Source organism: Apodemus sylvaticus, chromosome 19, assembly GCF_947179515.1.
Source record: "Apodemus sylvaticus chromosome 19, mApoSyl1.1, whole genome shotgun sequence".
Classification (NCBI taxonomy): Eukaryota; Metazoa; Chordata; class Mammalia; order Rodentia; family Muridae; genus Apodemus; species Apodemus sylvaticus.
The window spans coordinates 48,805,566-48,830,853 of record NC_067490.1 but is presented as its reverse complement, the minus strand read 5'-3'; the positions used below and the strand labels follow the sequence as shown (position 1 = coordinate 48,830,853).

General features: G+C 41.4%; 1 protein-coding gene across 3 annotated transcripts in view; it reads right to left on the bottom strand.

The window, feature by feature from the left end:
- Positions 1-2,108: 2,108 nt before the first annotated feature.
- Hace1 (HECT domain and ankyrin repeat containing E3 ubiquitin protein ligase 1) overlaps positions 2,109-25,288 on the bottom strand; it is a 117,050-nt gene continuing 93,870 nt past the window's right edge. For all 3 annotated transcript variants that reach the window (XM_052163469.1, XM_052163470.1, XM_052163471.1), the window contains 5 exons: positions 24,765-24,896; positions 15,146-15,244; positions 14,798-14,868; positions 4,203-4,316; positions 2,109-2,834 (listed from right to left, as the gene is read on the bottom strand). In XM_052163469.1, coding sequence (XP_052019429.1) covers positions 2,732-2,834; positions 4,203-4,316; positions 14,798-14,868; positions 15,146-15,244; positions 24,765-24,896 — 519 coding nt within the window. In that variant the 3' untranslated portion in view covers positions 2,109-2,731. The remainder of the gene's footprint in view (positions 2,835-4,202; positions 4,317-14,797; positions 14,869-15,145; positions 15,245-24,764; positions 24,897-25,288) is intronic.

The window sequence follows — 25,288 nt, the reverse complement described above, 5'->3', positions numbered from 1 at the left end:
ACAACTTTACCGAGAGGCTGATTAAATCCTGGGCACACTATGGCCAAGGCAATGGGGATCCACATGGTACTGACGTGTCCCCTTACAGGGTTGCTTATGGCATCTCGGGAATGTGCCTTCGCCAAGAACCTTGGCTGTTGTCAGCGGCTAGCCTCGCAGTGTTGCTGGACTTCAACCATGTCAGGTCTGCTAGCTGTTCATCAGACTAGAGGCCAACTTGCATGGACCATCCAGCCTGTGTGCACTGTTCCTGCCATTGCTACCAGGGTGGAGCTGCAGTTTTTCCCGGCTACTTTGTATATAGCTCCGTCTGTAGGGCAGTCTAAGGTGCTCTCCTTCCTGAGATGGACAAAGACTGTTTAGAAGCCATTTTTCCTCACAATTGAGAGTATGTGAACGGCACTGTCTTCCGTGTTTCTCAAGAGGGGTGCTGTGGCGGACAGCTGGGACCTACCAAGAAGGGTGGTTTGTGCCGACAGCCCTGTGCTTCCTCTCACCGATTCAGCCAGGCGCTCTCACATCCAGCTACACGGACTCCCATTTACCTCCACAGCAGTCCAGACTCAACACTACGGTCCCAATATTCCAAAGATCTGTTTTTACCGTAACACCAGCACACCCTATACACAGTGGATGGACTCAAATTCTATTAAACTGACTATTGTTGGGGTATGCTATATGAAATTGTGTCTCTGTCCTTCCTCACTTACCTAAGGCAATCTCTGATGGGCTTTAATAAAAAAAAATCTGATGGCCAATTAGCTGGGCAGGAAGTGTAAGCTGAGATTTCCTGGGAGAAAGGAGCCCGAGGAGGAGGAGGAAGAAAAAGAAAAGGAGGGGAGGAAGAAGGGGAGGAGGGAGGTCTGAAATGGACACGAGTGCAGGCCTAGAAGGCCCCTTGGCTGGATGGGGTTAGGTGGTTGGGTTATACTAGTTTGAGTCTACCAGCTAAGACCTTAGCTTTGAAATATTAAAAGGTCTCTGTTTGCTCATTTGGGAAAAAGATAGTTAAGGAATTGCCATTGTATTTGTTTCCAGCATTACCTCATATACACACAAAAATCGTAATTTTAATCTACAGTCTATGTTGTCTAGAGCCCAGTTTGATTTTGAATGGTTCACTTACAGAGACTCTTGATAAGTAAGCCTCGGTCTTTCAGGGTTATTCTCCATACTAGTCCCCTAAAGTATACAGCCTCACAAACAACACAACCCGAGCTTCGGAGCCCACTCCTGCAGCAGAACTAAGACCTGGCCGGCACGGGCAGAGGCTGCCACAGGCTTACACTGCCTGACATGACACACGCTGGGCTGTAAGGACTGCCACTCGTGCCTCATTTCTGCTTCTAGCCTGAGTACCGTGCAGAGACCACACCATGTTATTGGAATCTGTCCCGGTGCTGACAACTGTCAGAGTCTAGAATCACAGATAAAAGCCAGTTAGAAAGTCAAAGCCTAAGTTTGCTGTAACGTTGTTTTAATAAGGTGGTAACCTTAATCTTAATGTTAGAGCTAGTTAAAAGCGATTTCTTTTTTAATATAATCTGTTTTCTTATATTAAACAATAAGCAATAAAACAAGACCCCCAAAAGATGCACTGTTTACTTTGGGTTCTAATTTGCTGCTTTCAATATATCTCTCTGATATCGCTACACAAATAGCCACTGCTTGCATGAGACATGCCACAGGTGCCATTCTACCAGATCTTTTATTTGCTCCCAGTGGCAAAGTTCTAAATGTCAGAAAACGCCTCCCAGCACAGCTGTGTGTGCTTTCCCACTTCCCCTAAAGCCAGGCTAGAGCTACTCACACTGTGACTAGTCCAGGGTGTCTTTTACGAGGTGCTCATCCAGTGCGTTCTATCAGGCACGTACCACTTAAAGCATAGCATTTTAATCATATAAGCAAACAAGAGAATATTACATATTTAAGTTTTAATCTGCAGGCTATATTACTTCTTCAAGTCTGTCATCAAGCTTAGATTAAATAAATAAATGTAAGATAAATATATTTTAATTTTATTTTCATTATAAATTAAGGCATATGAAAAACTGAGACCACACAGTATATATACACACATGAAACTGAGCACAGAAAGATGCAAATAATTCATGTATTATAAGCTTTAATATATAAATTAGATGTCACTTTATCCGTTGTTCTGCATACCAGTCTAAACTTTATACCATGTATCAAAATACTAAAAAGCTAAACAACAACAAAAAAATAAAACCCATTGCAATATAACATGGGAAAATACATATTTATGGCTTTACACAATCTAAATTAATCCATTCTATACATTTTCCAAAATATAAATGGTACTTTACATGCAACAGAACATACCAGCTGGATGTCCTCATATAATTTACAGAAGATACCCTTTCAGCTAGACAGGGCACAGCAGAGGTGGAATGCAGAAAGAGTTTGCCTAACATAGTTTTAGACAAGATTAAAGAAACTTAAAAAAAAAAAAAAAAAGACAGTGTCTACTTCCAATTAGCATTTTTAAAAATGAAGTCTACTATGATTTTATATTTTCTAATTGTATCACAAACATAGAAAGACAAAACATGGAAAAGAAACGTAAAATAGGAAACCTGATTCTTTATGAATTTTAAGCAGGAGCTCTCTGCCTGTGGGTCGTAGCAAGACTGCCTTTCTGTCAGCTGCCTAAATTACTTCTGTCACTCTGGATTGTGCATCAGCAGTCAGGCGTTTCCAGGCTTCATTATGCCATTGTATAACCATAGCTGCCACAATGCAGTGCTACGAGCAGTCTGTCCTTGAGTATTTCTTTACTTGGGTATTCAGGTAACTTGAGCATGTTGATGCTTTAAAAAAAAAATAGACCACCATTAAACAGAGAATCTCTGAAATTCCTTGTTTTATCTAGCAGTAAAAACACTGCTTATAATTAACATAAAACCATTCTCTCAAATTTGCATTGAAATTGGAAAACCCTCAAGTGATGTTTAAGAAGAACTGCGGCTCCTCCCGGAATGCAAATGAGCAGATGAAAATAAATTTCTGGATTAAAAACAAGTAACAGGGTAATACACATGCAAGTGTCGATGCAACTGAGAGACACCACCATGGCGAGAACCAATTAAGTTTTAAGTTGTTTGTGCCTGTTCCCAAGTTTTCCCTACTAGATGATGACCCAAACTTGTAAGCACTAATTCATTTGTAGTTCCAAAATTCTGAGGAGAGATTATGGGTGAAGCTCTCCTTTCACTACAGAAACACAGCAGACCACAACTGTCAGGCAGGCAGGGTTCCAGCCATTCTGGACCACTGCCAGCACCAGGCCCCCTCTTATCCCATCTCCATCTCCTTCCTTTCTTTGGGTATCCCTTCAACCCTAGACCTTTTTCCTACCAGGAACCACAGCCAACAATGTGGCACAGACCTAGGTAAGTGTGCAGTACACCTCAACCCTCATCAAAGAAGCTGCTTTACACCGGAAGCCACTAGTCACAATGCAGAAGACAACTGACTGTGGGATGCCCTGTCTCCAGTGATGCATCAACAAGAAAGATGGAAAGATTCTCTGAGACAGTCTCTGCTGTGAGACTGTGACATCTAGCTTTAACAGGGAAGCAGCCTGTCATAAAAATCCCAACACTATGACTCCCTAAACAAGACCTGAACAAGAGTTGGCTTCCCGAAGAAGATGCAGGGATCTCTCAGAGCCTTAGCGCTAGATGAAGAGCTAAAGCAACAACAGCCGGGGAAGGGAGCTTGGTCCTCCCCTGGCAGGAGCTCCCTGACTGGTTCCCAATACCAACAGTCACCCTACTAACATACATAAAGTCTATACTGAAAAGACCCTGTAGGTGGTTGTAGTCTTACAAGAATTCACAGATATGTGTAATAACACTAAAGAAGGCTCTGTGGTTTTGGAAGGGAAGGAAGAATATATGGGAGGAAGAGGAGGTAGAGGAAGAGAGAAATTATGTATTTCATATTTTAATGAAGGTATTTAACAAAAAAGTTATCTTCTTAAAGATAATAACACCATAACAGAGCAATGGAATGCAACTACTGAAGGCTTTGGTTATTTCTTTTCCCTATTACAGTAAAATATACATAAATTTGACATTTTAACTATTAAAAAGGAAATAAAGCAATAACTTCTGATAATTTAAAATTAATGAAAATATTCCATAATTCATTTGAATTAAGTTAGTTTGGCTTACCATGTGCTGGAAGTTGGTAAAAGATTTGGAGTGTACGGCACAGCAGCAATTGTGAAGTTCTGCAAACCACTTCCACCCATAATATTGGCAAAGCCACCATGCGGGACCCTGGAACTAAGAGTTTATATCATCAGCTGGGTCAGGGAAGAAAATCTCAGTTTTACGGACACATTTTAAGTTCTAAGTTAGGATAAAATATACTCAACTCTAAAACAAGGCATTTCTGAGTCTGCACCTCCCAACTCATTCTTGTTTGTCTTTCATGGTCAGTTAGCAAGCCTCCCAGGAGAGACCTCTCTGTGCTTCTCAGATAAACAAACTGCTTTAACTGGCCACATGACTTGTTTACAATGTGCTGGCTGATTTTGTGTCAACTTGACTCAGCTGGTCTTTCTGGAAGGAAGAATCTTGAGACAAGGTTCCCACCATACTGGCCTGTAGGCCTGCAGAGCACTGTCCTGACTGATGAGTAATGTGGGGGTGGGGGCGGGGGGCAGCCCACCCCACCGCGGGCAGTGGCTGGAGGTACTGGGTGCTATATGAAAGCAGGCCAAGCAAGCAGTGTTCCTCTGTGGCCTCTGCAGTAGCTCTTGTCTCCAGGTTCCTGGCCTGACTTCTTTGCTGTGAAAGTGTAATTAAAGTAAACCTTTCCCCTCCGAGTTACATAAGGTCATGATGATCTGTCACAGCAGTAAGAACCCTACGACAATTGTGTGCCTCCCTATTAAACTAGGACTCTAGAACACGTCCTGTTTTACATGTGTATCACTGGGAATTCTATCCTTGGGATTAACAAAACTGCCTGACAACTAAAGCTGTTAAATGCTTGCTGAATAAGTAGACTGGTTGTTTCAAGGGGGGATGTTCTCCATAAACTCCTTGTTTGCATACTTGCTCCCTGGTTTGGAGGGTTGTAGAACCTTTAGGACAGTGGTTCTCACCTGTGGATCACTGTCTTTTGGGGGTCAAAAGACCCTTTCACAGGGGTCACCTAAGACCACTGGAAAAAACAGGTATTTACATTATGACTCATAATAGTAGCAAAGTTACAGTTTTGAAGTAGCAGCAATGAAAATAATTTTATATTAGGGTCACCACCACATGAGAGACTGTATTAAAGTGTGCAGCATTGGGAAAGGTTGGAATCACTGTTAGGAGGTAGAGCCTTGCTGAGCCAAGTGTGTCAGTGAGGGTCAGTCTTGTTATAACCTGGCCTGACTTCCTGCTGCTGTCCAAGTAATGCCGTTTGCTGCCATGAACGTCTTCCCCTCCATGATGGACCACGGCTGCCCTGGAACTGTGAGACACAATATAGCCTTTCTCCTTGCATGTTGTAATCCAATCATTTTCTTCTTTGTGAAAAATCCTGGGCACAAAGCACATTTCCTCTACTTTGCTCTTCAGTGAGAAAACAACAGTGACAAGTATTTACATTTATCTTTCCAGATATGGAGACATATGCTGTCTGAGGTTTACATGTGTGTGCTCACCTTGCACATGTGTAGACGTGACTTCAGGTAACTCCTCTATTGTTCGCTACCTTGTTTTTTTGAGACAGTGTCTCTCACTGAATCTGAAGTCCCTCACTTCCTCTACAATGGCTGCCTCTGTCCCCTGGTACTAGGATTATATGCGCACACTAGCATACCCAGCTTTTACATAATTTCTGGGGATCCCAACTCAGGTGCTCACACTTGCATAGCCAATAGTTATTACAAGCTATCTTCCTCTCCCTCAAATATAATTTTTAACTGTTGTGTAAAAAAATTAAGACCACAAGAAGGTTAAAATTCAATGCATAATGCATTAACTGAACATTTTAACCCCAGGTACACAGCTATAGAAAATATAATTACAACTTTTCAAGTTCCATACATTTTAAATTAATATTTCAAATTATTTTGAGTATGTGTCATGATTAAACAAATCCTGGGGGGAGTAAACTGCTGTGAGCAGGGGATGTTGCCCAATGGAAATGTACTTGCTTAGTAGGCAAGAATTTGAGCCCACCACAAAAAATAACAGGAAAAAAAAAAAGACTAAATCACAATGACATGCTATGGTGTCTCTAGGATAAGTTAGAATATTGACAAGTGTAATGCCCACATACTAAATGTGTACTTTACAGCATCTTTTCATTGCTATCCTGCAGAGCAGCTGGGCTTCATCCCAGCGTTCCCAGCACATTCACTCTGCTTGGTTCGTACCCACTTCCCACAGGTCCTCCCCTGTGCACCTCTCCTCCTTGCAGAGAGCCCTTGTTTCCAACAGGCCTCCTCCTTTTCATGTTACGTATAAATCCGGTTGCCTACTCTTGCTTCCATGTCCCCTCCCGTGCACTCTGCTTACTCTCGTGGCCGACAAGCACGCATGTTTATACATAAGTTTTAATCTAGATTCTACATGAGAGGAGTCATGTTATATTTTCACTCTGACTCTGATTATTTTCATTCTTTGCAGTTGAGCAAAATTTCATTTTAGACACATATACATTCATAATTTTCAAATTAATTTTTAATGGAAAATTGGGATGGGTCAAATGGGCCCAGAATTAAAAGGGTTTCCGCTGCATAAATCACAGCACGCAGGCATCTGTGAGTGCTGCTGAGCTTCCTAGCCAGGAGCACAAGGCATAGGAAACTGAAGTTCAGGATCAGTCTGGACCACAGGTACCAATGTAATTAACACACTTTAAAAACAAATGTTGATTGCAATACCCGACACAATCCTGGGAAGGATGTGAAGACGCACTGTTTGATTTCACATTTATTATAGAAATATAGTCATATAAAACACCCAGAAATACTTCCCTCCAAACATCAACTAGTTATTTTTGGAAAAGTGCAAAGAACATGCAAACAGGATGCTGAAGAGAGTGCTCACAGGCAGCCTAGCATCTAGTAGATAGTGCTCACCGGCAGCCTAGCATCTAGTAGATAGTGCTCACCGGCAGCCTAGCATGTAGTAGATAGTGCTCACCGGCAGCCTAGCATGTAGTAGATAGTGCTCACCGGCAGCCTAGCATGTAGTAGATAGTGCTCACCGGCAGCCTAGCATGTAGTAGATAGTGCTCACCGGCAGCCTAGCATGTAGTAGATAGTGCTCACCGGCAGCCTAGCATGTAGTAGATAGTGCTCACCGGCAGCCTAGCATGTAGTAGATAGTGCTCACAGGCAGCCTAGCATGTAGTAGATAGTGCTCACAGGCAGCCTAGCATGTAGTAGATAGTGCTCACAGGCAGCCTAGCATGTAGTAGATAGTGCTCACCGGCAGCCTAGCATGTAGTAGATAGTGCTCACAGGCAGCCTAGCATGTAGTAGATAGTGCTCACAGGCAGCCTAGCATCTAGTAGATAGTGCTCACCGGCAGCCTAGCATGTAGTAGATAGTCCTCACCGGCAGCCTAGCATAAGGCCCTGCTTGAGCCTCAGTACGGTATAGAACCAGGCACGGTAAACCATGCCTGAGATCCCAAGGCACCCTGAGCTCCACAGTGAGGTCCAAGGCGACCTGGTCTTCATGAGAACTTGTCTCATTACCCCACACTCCATTCCCATCTCAAAAAAGTTCAATGTGTTGGGACAGCTGGATTACTTGCTATAAAATTTCTAAATGAAGTTGGACCATTACCTAATACCATACAGAAAGATGAACTAAAAACAGATCAGAAGACTTCATTATAATTAGAACTATTAAAGATGTGGAGAAAATATAGAGAAACACCTCCTGGGATTAAGCACAGCTAAGGACAGATATCGAAAATACCTAAAGAACTTCTGCCAACACACACGACCTCACAGAGACTGTTGCTACATGCACAAGGTCTGCACAGGTCTGCCCCAGATGGGGTCCCCGTGCTGAGGGAGGGAGCAGACATGACGCCACATCCCCAACCCAGACGTTCCCTCCACAGCACTGCCACTCGCACAGGAAGCCGGAGTCTTCTCTAACGAGTCTCGCTGGCCATACAAGCCACACTCAGGTACATCCCGAACCCAGCCCAATGGAATCTGTAGGTTCTTCCTCTTATGCTGTCAGGGCTTTCATTGCTAACCATTCAGGACCTTCTGAGTATAACAGTTTCCAGTTTTGTTTTATGGATTTTCTGTGAGTGGGAATATGACTATCTTTGTTTTGTGTGTTTCTTGTGCCTTTTCTTTGGCACTTTTTTCTTTCTGTTTACTAGTTTTGTCCGATTTCAGTTATTATTACTTTTTTAATCTTATGTTCGTTCTTTCTTTTTTAGATGTCCTTATCTTTTCTAGTGAGAGAAATAAAGGGTGTGGATTTGGGCAGATATGTAGGATCTAGGAAGAACTGGGGGAAGGGAAACTATAATTAGAATACATTATTTAAAAAAAAAAACTATTTCCAAAAAAAAAAAAAAAAAAAAGATACAGTAAAAGGATGTGGCTCAGTGGTAATGATGCGCTTGGCCTAGCACACGTGAGGCCGGCCCTAGGTTCTATCTCCAGTCATTCAGGAAACAAGAATTCTGAATCTTTTTAACAAATCACAAATGCATGAGGATAACAAAACAAACAAACAAACACAAAACAAAAATCCACCACCTAAAACAAAGGCCAGCAATATATCTATTTGTAAAATTTATTAGTCTAATTATTTACACTTTTATCTATAAAATTAACAGTGACTAGGAATAAAGCTATTATTATCCGAATTATTCACTGAGGCGAAATTCTGACTGTGACTTTATTAAGACAAGATGAGACTTTATAGGTGCTGTCACCAATCCTTCCACAAGCTTGTGCCACGATGTTTCAGTATCTGAATAAACAATCTAGTTAGTGTCCTTCATATAACTGAGAGACAAGTTAAACAAACAAACAAACAAGCTGAGGAAACAACTCAGTATCGGCCTCTCTGCCTCGCACACAGGGGTCCTGAATTTAATACTCGTAAATGAATAAATAAGCATCCAAAGATCTCCCATTGCTAACATCTGAGCTGAAATTTGTCTTTAGGTGTTCCTGCATGAGGCAGCCCTGAAGCCCTATTTTTCTGTGCACCACGTACAACTGTAGTTAGGGCTTATACTTACTCAGTTTATTCTGTGCACTAGAAAACACCAAATTTCCACACCTCCACCTGCAATTGGCAATCTGTACACTGATCCTGCCCCACAGATCCACACACCTACCAGGAAGCATACTTCAACCAGAACAGACTGGTGAGATGCCCAGGCCCCAAACCCCCTAACTGCTGGGACACTACAAAAAGACCAAACCTAAGAATAATAGGAACAGAAGAGGGAGAAGATTCTCAGTTCAAAGGGCCAAAAAACATCTTCAACAAAATCATAGAAGAAAACGTCCCTAACCTAGAAAGAGAGATGGTCACAAACCTATAAAAAGCCTACAGACAGCAAGTAGATTGAACCAGAAAAGAAATCCTCCTGCCAGATAATAATCAAAACACTAAATTTATTGAACAAAGAATATTAAAAGATGCAAGGGGAAAAGACAGCGTAACAAATAAAGGCAGGCCTATCAGAATTACACCTCACTTCTCAAAAGAGACTCTAAAAGCCAAAAAGATTCTGAATAAATGTTTTGCAGACCCTGAAAGACAAACAGATGCCAGCCCAGACTATTATACCCAGCAAAGCTGGGCAGTGGTGGCGCACGCCTTTAATCCCAGCACTCTGGGAAGCAGAGGTAGGCGGATTTCTGAGTTTGACACCAGTCTAATCTACAGAGTGAGTTCCAGGACAGCCAGGGCTATACAGAGAAACCCAGTCTCGGAAAAAAAAAAAAAATCCAAAAAAACCAAATAAATAAATAAATAAATACACAAATAAACAAAAACAAAAACAAAAAACTAAAATATAGCCAGCAAACTCCCAATCACCATAGATAGAGAAACCAGGATATTCCATGACAAAACCAAATTTAAACAATATCTTTCTACTAATCCAGCCTTACAGAGGAAACTAGAAGGAAAATTCCAACACAAGGAGGATAACTACACCCGAAAAAACACAAGAAATTAATCATCTCACAGAAACCCAAATGAAGACACACACACACACACACACACAGAGAGCACCACCTACAACATCAAAATAACAGGAATTAGAAATCATTGGTCACTGATACATATCTCAAAATCAATGGACTCAATTTACCAATAAAAAGAAACGAGCTAATAAAGTGTATGTATAAACAGGATTCATCATTCTGCTGAAGACAAGAAACACACCTCAGCAACAAAGATATTTACTACCTCACAGTAAAGGGATACAAAAAGGTTTTCCAAGAAAAAAGACCCAAGAAACAGGTGGTAAGCCATTCTAATATTTAATAAAATAGACTATTAATCAACATTAATCAAAAGAGGTATGGAAGAACTTTATACTCATCAGAGCAAAAATCCACCAAGACAATGTCTCAATTTTAAAGAAAAAAAAAAAAACATCAAATTTCATGTTATACAGGGTAATAACAGCAAGCCATTTAAGATAGTCACATATAACTAAAGAAACAGTGTCATGCTTGGTGGCACATTCCTTTAATCCCATTCCATAGGAGACCACCCCATAAATGGGTCTCTAGGAGTTTGAGGCCAGCCTGGTCTACATATGAGAATGTTTCCCAAGATCTCACTTTTTATACTAGCTTATCTTACAGTTAAAACATATCTGATTTTATTTTCAATAAGGCTGTAGAAAATTTTACTATGAACTTGGGGAAAGATATTTCAGTATGATCAGAATTTTCTGTAAAGTCCAATGAGAAACAATATACACTTTTAGTTTAAAATGAAAAATACTACACATATAGTAAGGATTACGGGTCTGGAGCACAAGGCAAGCTAAGAAGGAGATCAGCTTTAAGACTTACTTGGCTGGGCTTTTCAGCAAAGAACCTGACTTAGAGTAAGTGCTACAAAGATCCCTTAGGAGAAGCAGCAAAAAAGCTCAGCCCGGGCTTGCTCTCCACTCCCCTGGCTTCTCTTCTTCAGTCACACCCGTCACCTCAGATCAAATGGAATTCTCCTCATTTTAAATCAATCAAATTCCACAGTCAAGTGGAATGGACACTGAACACTACTAAGCTTCAAACAAACAACGTAAGGGGCAACTATACAGTATTAGAGAAACTGAGTGATTTTGTTTTCCCTAACCTAAGGATCTATCACAGCCATACCACAAAGAAAATATAATTAATCATCCAGTGGTATTGAGGAATGAGCCACTTGCAGAATAATTCTAATTATGTTCTAATTTATAAATTCTGAATGTGGAAATTAAAAAACTAACAAAAATGTAGATGCGCTGGGGAGGTGGGTTAGTCGGCAAGATGCTCACTGCATAAACATGAAGACTGAAGCCCAGACACCCAGCACCTCGCAAAAGCAGGGCACAGCAGCAGTGCTGTGACCCTGACACTGTGGCAGGTCCCGACAGGCAGGCCCGAGCTCACTGCCAGCCTGTGACCTCTGGGCTCACTGAGAAAGCATGCGCAAAACCTACAGTGAAGAGCACTAGCAGAGAGCAGGCACCTCATACTGACTTCTGATTTCCACAAAGTGTACCTGACAAGTAAGTGCACACAAAACTCACAGGCAGACACTATACAGACATGTACACACACACATTTTTAAAATACATTCTTGAGAATATAAGATCTATATAAAATACTGATTAATTGCTAACAGTAATTTAACATTTTCACTTTATAAATTTAAATTATTTAAAACTCCATATGTCTAAGTCAAAAGAAAAATGATTAACAAAAATATGTAGAATTAATACCAACATATTAAAGAGTGCATAACACTCTTTTTTTTTAAATGATTAGAATAAGGAGCAAAAATTTAAATTACACAAAAAAGTGCACACAATAACAAAGTTCAAATGACCAAGCATTGTGCTGATTAATTAAAAACGTCTGAACATGGCAGCTGAGTGACATGAAACTTTAACCCCAGCATTCAGAACGCAGAGGCAGACAGAGCTCTGAGTTGGAGGCCAGCCTGGTCTACAGATCAAGTTCCTTTTTTTTGTTTGTTTGTTTTTCGAGACAGGGTTTCTCTGTGTAGCCCTGGCTGTCCTGGAACTCACTCTGTAGACCAGGCTGGCCTCAAACTCAGAAATCTGCCTGTCTCTGCCTCCCAAGTGCTGGGATTAAAGATATGCGCCACCACCGCCTGGTTATAGATCAAGTTCTTAAAATCAAACAAACGAAAAGGAGAAAAAGGAGAAGGGAAAAGGAGGAGGGAAAAGAAGGAGGAGAAGGAGGAGGAGGAGGAGGAGGAGGAGGAGGAGGAGGAGGAGGAGGAGGAGGAGGAGGAGGAGGAGGAGGAGGAGGAGGGAAACAAAACCAAAATAGTTCAATCTCCTGCATGGTCAACAGAAAAAAAACGGACTATGTTCTCACTCCTCATCAATATCAATACTGATACCTTTCTGAACTCCTAGAAATTCCAAGGTATAAAAATGAATATACTCCTTTTGTTTTCTGTAGGTGTAATGCTGGGGAGTTTCTACACACTCACTGGACAAGTCCCTGCTACCATTCAGATACATCCCCAGTCCACATAGTCTTTCCACAGGGATGCTACCCTGTATAAATACACTGCTCCAGAAGAATACATGCATTAAAATTCCTCAATTTTTATATTATATGCAAACAGGAAAACTTTACTAATAAGGGTTGAGATCTAAGAACAGGTAAGCTATTAAAACTGAATAGATCTATAAAAGGAATGCTGCTAAATTCAAAATGTTATAAAAGAACCATGGTTTGAAAATTAAAATTTACATAGAGAGTAATAATACAACTGTTAACTGGCTATCGTAAGAGACTGAGACAGAAGTGATTAGGCTGTTTATTTTGTCTGTTTTTGGCTTATCTATATAAATGATCTAGCCTTAGAAAATAAAATGCTGCTTGATTATTTTAATTAAATTATTCAAATCTCTGAACATTTCTTAGCACTCAAGCAAAAACAAATTTATCAAAGCTTTCTTCCTTATCTTCAATCTAAAATCTGATAATAGTCATGTTTTACTAATTCATGAAAACCAGATCAGAGAATGGCTTCACCTGGCTTCCTACTTTATATGGCTTTATATACCCTCCCCTGGAGGGGGCAGGGAATGAGCACATCAGTGTGGTCACCTCAGGTACTGGAGATTACCTAATGGGATCTTCACTTTCTTTCATGGTCTTCATTTTTCAAATTGCCTAAAAGTGTTGTATACTACTTGTAAAGTAGGAAAATAATGGTCTCTTTCAGAATATATGGCATATATTCACACTGTGCTGGTGGGTATTTTATTAATCTGATGCTACACGGTTGGGTCATCTGGAAAGAGGGAACTTCAATTGAGAAAATGCCTCCATCAAATTGGCCTGTAGGCAACAAGTCTGTGGGACATATTCTTGATTAGTGATTGGCATGGGCATGCACAGCCCACTGTGAGGGTTCAGGGTAGTCCTGGTTATACAGGCCAAGCAAGTCATGGAGAGCAACCCAGTAAGCAGCGTTCCTCCATGGTCTCATGGGAACCCTTGATGATAGACTGTAACCAGTAAGCCAAATCAGTCTTTTCACCCACAATCTGCTTGTTGTTAGTAGAATAATATCCTGTTTCCTTTTGAAAAAAAACCCATTACATTCATAATGAAAATAATTTAACTACATTTTCATAAACAGAAAGAAATAAATGAAATTATCTTATAAAATTTTTTGAGATATATTACATAAATATAAAAAGGCTTAAGTCAACTGTTTGCTATCATCTATTATTTTTGATGTCATATAATTGGAATTCTTAAATATATAAAAACTATGTCACACAAATACATTTTAAAAATAAGAACTAGAGAAAAATGCTATGTGCAAACAATGTGCACATGAGTATGAGTGTGTGTGTGTGTGTGTGTGTGTGTGTGTGTGTGTGTGTGTTGCTGGGTGGTTTTATGTCACTTTGACACAAGCTAAAGTCATCTGAGAACAAGGAATTTCAATTAAGAAAATGCCTTTGTTAGTTTGGGCTGTGTAGGGTACTTTCTTAGTGATTGATGTGCATCCTACCTATCCTTATAGGTGGTGCTATCCCTGTGCTGGTGGTCCTGGGTTCTATAAGAAAAGAAAATGAGCAAGCCATGGGGAGCAAGCCAATAAGCACCATCCTGTCATGGCCTCTGCATCAGCTCCTGCCTCCAGGCTCCTGCCCTGCATGAGCTCCTCCCTGACTTCCTTCAGTGATGGACCACCATGTGGACATGTAAGTCAAACAGACCCTTTCCTCCCATACTTGCTTTCTGATAATTGTAAACAGAAACCCAAACTGATAAAGATTGTGAGTGTGTGTGTGTGTGTGTCTTTACTGTTAAACCAAATAAAAAGATGAAAATATTAAAAATGCAGCTTTCTGAAATATATTAAAGATTTAGCACTACTATAAATATTTTGTCTTTAACATCTAATCACTTGTTTAATACCTAAAATATAAACAGAGTAATGACTGTTCATTTTGGTTGTTTTTCTCTGGGATTACTGTCTTGGTCATTAGAAATGAAATACAATACATTCTTTCAATTTTATCATAAAAGCACTTCTTACCTGCCAGTAACAAACTGCAAAAGAAGAACTCTCTCTTCCTGAGTAATGTCTTCCACAACTTCCCAGAACCACTACCAAGAATAACAACAATTTAGCTCACATTTCAGAGCAAATCATAGACTCATAAGAACCAGAGACCATGCAATATTCATAGAGCACATTTTATTCTCTGAAACTCATTTATCAAAGATGATTTCACAAAGGCTTTCATATGCAATATCCCCAAAGAAGAATTTATGCAAAATCTTTACTTTGTTAATGGATGTAGACTTCCATCCAATAGAGCTGAAAAGCTTACAAAATTAAATAGCAAACTTAACTTCATTCTAAGCTCCAGAGAGATTTTACCTGAATAACTGGATCTTCTCTTTCATAGCCACTTGTGTATTCTGTATTTTTTATCCAATCATTCACATCAATTTCCGGCATGCCAGAAAGCAGGAGCTCCTTTGGGGAAGAAGAAAAATATTTCATTAATCTTCCTTGGGAAAAAAAAAGCCATTACATTTAAATAGTAAACTTGCCTTAATTAGAGACTAATCCCATATAAACCTGGCTTATGTCTGTGACAGTTTCTACATGTCACCAATAATAAGGAAGAACCTGCCACAGTGACATTTCAAATATGACATGAGGGGACAAATCCACTTTGATACAATCTAAAACATAAAAAGGATGGTACCCTCTATATTTATAGTAAATCTCTGGTGCATATGCAACAAAGATTTCTATGTACACAATTTTGTAAATATTCCCTCTGGTTCAGTTTATTTTTATTTTAATATTCTTTATAAATGTGTTAAATCCCACCAGGTCATATTCTCAACATGAAAATGTCTTAACAACCTAAATATTATGCAAATGGAAAACTCATTAAGAAATAATTATTTTTTTCTTTATTTTAAAAATATGAATTCTATTTTGGAGTAATTCAGATCTTTTGAAGTCAATCTTCTCCAAGGCAATAATAATAATAATAACAACAACAACAACAACACTGTTTTCTAGTGGCTCTGTCTGCAGTGCAGGGCGTGGAACCCATGGGCCTTGCATATACCTAGGCAAGCACACAACCAGTGAGTAATACCGTTAGTCCTCCTAAATACATGTTGGTTCTTTGTCCAAGCTTATCAAACACACAAATCTATAACATATATCTAAGTTACATCAGGAAAAGCAAACTGCTCATCATCAGGTGTTCCAAGGGAAAAGGGAAAGAAAGCATGTCTGCATCTGTGAGTCAGCCCCCGTCTCACAGGTGGAAGCCCCAGTGAGGTGAGGGAATGAATGACACATTCCTTTCAACAGGGACTGAGAACACACTTCAAAGCCATGACTTACAACTGTTATTAATCTGTACCTAACTAGGGCAGCATTCTAGCAAAAGCAATACTAGGCGATGTCTGAGAACTTTGAGGAGTTTTGAAATCTATTCAGTAGGTCAGTACGAGTCTCCCTTTACCATATTTTCCATATGAAATTGGATTTTCTTTACATACTTCAGTCAAATAATGAAGTACACCTGATCATACACGGAAGCAGATATGAGAATCCAATGGTTTATTTAACCAGCCATCCCAAATCAGCAAAAACAGTGTCATCTTTCTCATTATTTTTGTTCTGTTCTTGGATTAGCTTTTATTTCTAAATGTGATTAACACAATTAACAAAGCACATTTCCATTCTAATTTAATTTCAAATAGAACAAATATCCATTGGTATAATAACCCATATAAGCAAAGGCTCTTTTGCAGGAGAGCATCCTAAGGCTAACCATGTAATTAAGAATTGTTGGTGTGCACGCCCCAGCCCTGGCCAGTCTCGGGAATGGCTGTCTCCTGGCTCTTAGCACCCCTTGGCACACCCTGCAGACTGGCTTTCTTGCTTACTAACTGGAGATAAGATTGGAGCTGCTGATTGGGCCCACAGGTAAGGGGACTTACTTCTCTGCTCCCTTCAGGTTTCTACACTGTTGTTCTGTAGTGACTAGTCCACAGAGAGTCTCCTTGACTTCTCTCTCACACAGGGCCCTTCACTACAACTCTTGTGTCTCTTTTAATAGTAGCCACAACAAAGGCTTCCTACTTCAGCCAGATTCCCTTATTTTTTGTAAACATGGCTACAATAATCCCTTTAGCCAGATCTTCTTCATTCCCTATAGACACTGCTTTAATAGTCCCCCTTTTTAAGGCTTCCTTACTTGAAACACCTGAGAAAACTCTGTTCCCTTGTAAGACCCAGACACAGATACACCAAAGAGCACCTGGATGAATTTTACATGTTTCTCACAATTCACAAGTTTAATCCTCTGCCCAGACTAAAGATAAGCTTTTAATATTAAAGTGAAGATAAGCTTTTGATAATATTATTCCACAATTAATAATTAGGAATAATAATATTACAACTGCACTCTCAAAACTTGTAACTATTTTATAACTGTCACTAATTTAATGACAAGGGGAAAATTTGTTTTGTTTTTTTGAAACAGAGTCTCACTGTGTGGACTACAGGCCTAGAACTCACAGAAGTATGATTACCTCTGGCTTCACACAAAAACTAAGGGTACCATGTGTCCACAAACCTGTCTGTGGGGTTGTTTTTTATTTTGCATACTTAATAAACATTGGTTACTATTTTATTGTCAGAGCATTACCCAGAACGGAGCTGAGTAAGGAGACTTCTGAACGCTTGTGAGAAAAACCCAAGAAACCAAGGCAAGAGTCTTGTGACCTCAGTTTCCTGTAAAACATAGAATTGTTCTGTGATTTTAAAATTGTTTACATGGAATGCTCCGCCCAGGTGTAGTGGAAAAGAGTTGAGTTTACTTCAGATTATTCATTACAACTGGACACTGTCATTTGTTCCTGTGCTTCTGTGTGCCGTGTGACCGCCCTTCTGTTGGAAGCTTTAATCACGCCCTAGCCCTCAGAGGACAACCGGTCCAACACAACATGTCCAATACCCATGGAGCTTCAGGCCGCCTCACTCTCCCAGGCACCACCACCACTACGGCAGGGACAGTTAATGACTGTTTAATTCCTATAATAACTAATGAAAAGTTACTAAGATGACAAATAACAAAAGTGAAATTCAAAATAAAATGTACATATAGCAAAAATATTATTAAATTCCAATAATTTATTTCTTGACATTTTGGGGGGGGGGGGGAATAAGACAGGGCCTAACTGTGTCACCCTAACTGGCCTTGAACTCAGAGATGTGCCTGCCTCTGCTTCCTGAGGTGTGCACTACCACACCTAGACGTCTAGTAATTAATCCTTAATACTAAAAAGAACTAAACTTTTTAAGCTACAACAAAGTATCAGGCACAGTGCCCATACCTGTAATCTCAGCTCTTGGGAGGTGACAGAAGGATGACCCAGGAGTTCAAAGTCATCCTCAGCTACACAGCAAGTCTAAGGCCAAGTTGGGCCGTGTGCAACTCTACCTCTAAATACAAATGTGAAACGACAAATGAGTGCACACACAGATGCACACATACTCTAAACACAGAGGCCACGCTCGTGGAACCAGAGTCACAGAACTGGAATGCCTAGAATCCAGAGGACCTGGTGTCTGGCTATCCCGGCATCACAGATGCAGCACTATGGGAGGACAGCCATTCGGGCACTGGCACGAGCCTTCAACGTGCCACTGTTTACATGTCTGAGGGTCACCTTTGCCACTGCTTGGGCTCTCTCTCCACAGTGACTGATGACAGGATCTTGGAGCTACTATATGCTTTCTCCGCACATAAACAAAATTGTAAAAAGTTTTCATTCTTGATGGAGCATGTCCCTGTTCTATAACTCCATGTACATAAAACATATGCACATATTTTCATGAAGAAAAACTACAGGGCAACTAGTTCAATAGCCTTGAACTATAAAGACCCCTGTCAATGTTCAAGAGTGTAAAAGACGAAAGGAAAGAGACACAATAAAATATTATCCAGTGAATTGTAACTGGTTGTGTATGCAACAATTTGTATATTAATCTTGTGTGCAACAATATGTATGATAATCACAAAAAACCTTTTTTCATTTATTTATTTCATTCATTTCATTATTACATTTATTTTCAAAATAGATAAACCTGCCAAATCCGACAAAGCAGGAAACATTCATGTATACTTGGCCAAAATCTCAAGAAAATAAGCTGGGGAAAGCCGGGGTATAGGAGAGGTATCTGAGAAGCAAGGGTCATTCTAAACAGCTAGGGGAAAAAAGCCACACTCAGGGCAGCAGCCAACAGTAGAAAAGCAAGTAAAACTCTTCCCGTGACCTGGCCGCGTGGCACTGGCAATCAACAGAACAAAAGCATAAGAATTATATGACGTCCTAGATCAAGTAGACTATTCCCAAACACTGAAGCTTACACGTTGTCAGCAGTCCACATGACTTATATTAGGACATAAAGCAAGGCTCAACAAATACACACACACACACACACAAAACTGAAATAACTTTTTGGATTCTATCTGACCACAACAGAATAAAGCTGCAAAGAAACTACAGAAAATACACAAACTCATGGACATTAAACAATGCACTACTAAATAATGAATGGATCACTAAAGTAATCAAGAAAGAAAAAAACTTCCTGAAGTTCAAAGAAAATGAACACACAGCATTTTAAAACTTACAGGATACAATAAAAGCAGTCCTGAGAGAGCTCACAGCTATAAACACCTGCACTGAGAGAAACCGTGGAGAGGTAGCTGAGGCGGCAAAGGCACCGCGTGCCAGAACACCTTAGACTCCCAGTGGATCCCAGAGCCCACATGGTAAAAGGCGAGAACTCTCACAAAGTGCTCTGCTCTCTATATGCACACACGTGCACACCATAGCGAGCAGACAGACACATAGGGATGTACATACACAAACACACACATAATTCTTAAAGTTAAAAATAAAAAAATAAAGTCCCTAATCATGGCAGAAATTATTCAAATACAAGTTTTAAAAAGAATCAATTAAGCAGGGCGGTAGTGGCACACGCCTGTAATCTCAGCACTCTGGGAGGCAGAGGCAGGCGGATTTCTGAGTTCGAGGCCAGCCTGGTCTACAGAGTTAGTTCCAGGATAGCCAGGGCTATACAGAGAAACCCTGTCTTGAAAAAAACCAAATCCAAAAAACCAAAAAAAAAAAAAAAAAAAAAAAAGAATCAATTAAACAAAGAGTTAATTCTTTGAAAATATAAACAAAATAAAGAAATCTTTAGCAAAAACTAAGGCAAGATTCAAACTGTAAAATCAAAGATGAAAATGAAGGAATTATAGCAGTTAGCAATAAAATCCAGAAAATTGTAGATGTACCTTGCAAATGTATTACACTAAATTGAATAATCTAGAAGAAATGGAGAAATTTCTAGACACTTATGACATACCAAAGTTAAAAAGTAAGATGAGATAAAAAATATAACAGATCCATAGGAAGGAACAAGATGAAAGCAATAACTAAAAATCTTTCAAGTAAAAAATGTCTACACCTAGATGGGTTCTCTACAGAATACCACCACCCTTTAAAGACCTAACACCAACCCTTCTCCAGTTACTCCATAAAGTAGGAAAGGGGGAGGCACTATTGTACTGGCTGATTTGGTGTGTCAACATGACACAGGCTGGCGTTATCACAGAGAAAGGAGCTTCAGTTGGGGAAGTGCCTCCATGAGATCCAGCTGTGGGGCATTTTCTCAATTAGTGATCAGGTGGGGAGGGTCCCTTGTGGGTAATGCCATCCCTGGGCTGGTAGTCTTGGGTTCTATAAGAGAGCAGGCTGAGCAAGCCAGGGGAAGCAAGCCAGTAAGAAACATCCCTCCATGGCCTCTGCATCAGCTCCTGCATCCTGACCTGCTTGAGTTCCAGTCCTGATGTCCTTTAGTGATGAACAGCAGTGTGGAAGTGTAAGCTCAATAAACCCTTTCCTCCCCAACTTGCTTCTTGGTCATGATGTTTGTACAATAGAAACCCCGACTAAGACATACTATCAAACTTATTTTGCAAAGCTGTATTATCCTGATATCAACAACACATAGACACAACAAAGTAAGGAAATGACAGGGGCTAGAGAGATGTCTCAGCAGATCACAGTACCTGCTGTCAGGCCTGATACCCGGAGTTCAAACACAGGAGGGGAGAAAACCAATTCTAACAATTTGTCTTCTGGCCTCTGACAGTGTGGCAAAAACCTCCTAAGAGGAACAAGGGCCCCACAGTAACATCTAATCAATTTGTGACTGGGTTTGCAGTCCATGCCTCAAGAAGGCACATTTGGTAGTAGAAACCACTCCCCAACCTGTAGCTAGGAGACAAATGACTGTGTCTGTTTTACTAAATGGATGGGAAACGCCCACCACACTTAGTGCTACTGCCAACTTCAGTCACAGAAGCTTCCTTCCACCTTCATCAACAGCTGCAGAGATCCTCGAATGAATATTACATGTCTAGCCATAAGAGGAACATCTTTGTCACCCTTCCAAAACCCAGGGAAACAAGACAAAGGGGCAGAAGGTGTGTGTATGAGCCAGAGAACAGAGTAAGCAGTGCTGTGGACTGCTTGGTTCTGGGTATGACCGAACTCTCAAACTCACGAAGAGGAATTACTGTCTGCACAAGACCTGCATATGGTTGGGCCATTCCAAACCCTCTCCTGGAGTGTGGAGGAACTCCTGGAACCAACCCCACTTCTTCCTTGGAATGTGTATGCACTTAGCAGCAGGGTGTAGCTACTGATAAAAGTGCCCAGACACCTGCAAACAGTCTTAAGAAAACTCAATGGGTCACCAAAAAAAAAAAAAAAAGTAAAAGGACCAGTTGGAAAGAGAAGGGGAAAACGGGAGTGTGAGAGGGTAAGAAAGGACGGGATACGATCAAAATGTAAAATGTACATTATGAAAATGAGAGGAAACCTACTACTATGCTATTAAGTGTTTTCTTTAACAAATAGTTAAAGCTATGATGCTATGATTCTAGAACTCAGACAGTACTTATTCTCCATGGGGACAGTGACTAGAAGAAAACAAAAGAACAGCTAGAGTGGTAGGGTTTTTATTACTTACTCTGGCTGCTGGTTTGACAGGTTTGTTAATTCACTAACATATATATATATATAAGCTTTCAAAGCCTATGAATATCAGCAAATCACCAAGCAACATTTTGTCAATTTCTGCCATTGCAATTTATTCTGTTCATATACATAGACACAAAAACTAACATTCTGTCTTGAATGTCACAAAGCTAATTTAATTGAAGTATAATACATCAAAACTCAGGTTCCAGTTATGTCCACAAACAATTCTTAACTACTTCTGGTTTGGTTTTGTTTCTGAGACACAGTTTCTCTGTGTAGCCTTTGCTGTCCTGAGGCTCTCTCTGTAAACCAGGCTGTCCTCAAACTCACAAAGATCCACCTACCCTCTGCCTCTCAACTATTTCTGTTTTTAAATGCTAATGATGACATAAAACTAAACAAAGAAAAAAAACTATGCCTAATGAAAACAATACTCTTACAACTAAAATAAGACCAAAAACACCCTTCAAAACTTAACATTCGATAAAACAGGCACAATGGACTTCAAAATTGTATTAATTAGAAAATGTTACTTCTATACTATGTTACATTTTTCCATTATCTAGAGTTGTTTTTAATTATTATTTTTTTAACAAGAAAGCAATTTGGTTTGACTTTAAAATGCCCTCCATAGACTCTGTGTTTATACATTTGGTCCCCAGACCTTTAAAACGGTCATGTTCAGCTAGAGAAAGTGTGCAGCTGGGAGCAAGCTTCAGCATTACAATAAAGCCACTACTTTCAACCCAACTTGTCACTAACTGTCTTCCTTCCTGGTCTGCCAAGAAGAGAGCAAGCATCCTTAATCTCCCTGCTCCCACAGTGAGGAGCAGCCTGAGTCTCCGTGCTCCCACAGTGAGGAGCAGCCTGAGTCTCCGAGCTCCCACAGTAAGGAGCAGCCTGAGTCTCCCTGCTTCCACAGTGAGGAGCAGCCTGAGTCTCCGTGCTCCCACAGTGAGGAGCAGCCTGAGTCTCCATGCTCCCACAGTGAGGAGCAGCCTGAGTCTCCGTGCTCCCACAGTGAGGAGCAGCCTGAGTCTCCCTGCTCCCACAGTGAGGAGCAGCCTGAGTCTCCCTGCTCCCACAGTGAGGAGCAGCCTGAGTCTCCATGCTCCCACAGTGAGGAGCAGCCTGAGTCTCCATGCTCCCACAGTGAGGAGCAGCCTGAGTCTCCGTGCTCCCACAGTGAGGAGCAGCCTGAGTCTCCGTGCTCCCACAGTGAGGAGCAGCCTGAGTCTCCCTGCTCCCACAGTGAGGAGCAGCCTGAGTCTCCCTGCTCCCACAGTGAGGAGCAGCCTGAGTCTCCCTGCTCCCACAGTGAGGAGCAGCCTGAGTCTCCCTGCTTCCACAGTAAGGAGCAGCCTGAGTCTCCATGCTCCCACAGTGAGGAGCAGCCTGAGTCTCCGTGCTCCCACAGTGAGGAGCAGCCTGAGTCTCCCTGCTCCCACAGTAAGGAGCAGCCTGAGTCTCCATGCTCCCACAGTGAGGAGCAGCCTGAGTCTCCCTGCTCCCACAGTGAGGAGCAGCCTGAGTCTCCCTGCTCCCACAGTGAGGAGCAGTCTGAGTCTCCCTGCTTCCACAGTGAGGAGCAGCCCAAGTCTCCGTGCTTCCACAGTGAGGAGCAGCCCAAGTCTCCGTGCTCCCACAGTGAGGAGCAGCCCAAGTCTCCGTGCTCCCACAGTGAGGAGCAGCCCAAGTCTCCGTGCTCCCGCAGTGAGAAGCAGCCTGAGTCTCCGTGCTCCCGCAGTGAGGAGCAGCCTGAGTCTCCATGCTCCCACAGTGAAGAGCAGCCTGAGTCTCCATGCTTCTACAGGAGGTGCAGCCCGAGTCTCCATGCTCCCACAGTGAGGAGCAGCCTGAGTCTCCCTGCTCCCACAGTGAGGAGCAGCCTGAGTCTCCATGCTCCTACAGTGAGGAGCAGCCTGAGTCTTCATGCTCCTACAGTGAGGAGCAGCCCGAGTCTCCGTGCTCCCGCAGTGAAGAGCAGCCCGAGTCTCCCTGCTCCCGCAGTGAGGAGCAGCCTGAGTCTCCCTGCTCCCGCAGTGAGGAGCAGCCCCTCTTCTATACTACGTCCCCACCAAAAGGCCCTAACTATCTACACCTTCAAACCACGATCCAATTATATACACCTTCCCTTCCTTAAGCTCCCATGTGTCAGGTATTTGTCACAGAAATAAGAAAAGTAAAATACTGTGTCGTATTAAGGTTTTAGACAGATCAAAAAGTTTGAAAATCACTTATTAATGATAAGAAAAAGGAAAAAGCTAAAAGTAGACATTAACATAAAGGTATAAATTCTGTTAGGTCACCGCAGAAGGCAGGGAAATTGAAGGGCAAAACAAAACTGGGCACTTCAACAAAGAAAGTAGACAACACAAAGCATGCATATAGAGAATTATAGAAACTATACACAACAGACACACACACACACACACACACACACACACACACACACACTAAAACAAAACCTGGAGAAGATACAGAAATACAGCAGTTCTTTAAGTACAGGCATCTTTTCCCCCATGTAAATGTAGAATACATTGGTTCTGGAAAGACATCCTCCATGTCAACGCCAATAAAACCTCTATTTCATTTTTCTCCAACCTACCCGAACATCTCACTAAGGGAACTGTTAATAAGGTTACTCAGTTTACGAGAAGTCAAACTACATATCTGCTTATAAATTTCTATGCATAATTCTAAACAATAATGCCTCATGAAAAATATCCCATTGAGTACTCCAGAATTACTAACGCGTTCATGTTTCACAGCTCTAGGGATGAACCCTGGCCTCCTGTGTGCCAAGCGTGGGCAGGCGTCCCACTACTCAGCACCCTGACCGGCACCCCCAGCACACGGACCTGTGCTCCTGCGACAACAAACACCCTCCTCCTTACCAGTTCATACTCGTCAAACAGCTGTATGAGGGAAGGCGGGATGAACATGTGGAAACCCTGTAAAAACGCATTGATCTGCGGCTGGATGGCTCTTGTCATCCGAAGTTCAGTAACGAGCTGGACATACTCCGCCTACAGAAAAGAATCATTCTGATGATTACATTTGAAATCTTGTATAGCTAAGCCAGAACGGACGCATCTGTTTCTCAAGTAAAAGACAAAGGTTTAGACATAACGTGGCACCCATGACTTCCTGCACGCCATGCATGCGGCAGGATGCGCGCTCTCCGCCTGGCTCTGCCACAGCCTCTCGGCTCTCACACACCGCCAGGATTATGGCACATGTACTCCCTATTCCCAGCTGCACCTCTGAGCTGCTGTCTCCACAGCACAGCCACGGGGGGCTTGAGGTATTCCGGCAGACATTAAAGTCATACCACTCTTCTTCCCGACTTCCTGATATCCTTCAACTTCTAGTCCTTAAGGCCTAAATGACCTGGCCTCTGGCTCCACCATTTTGCTAA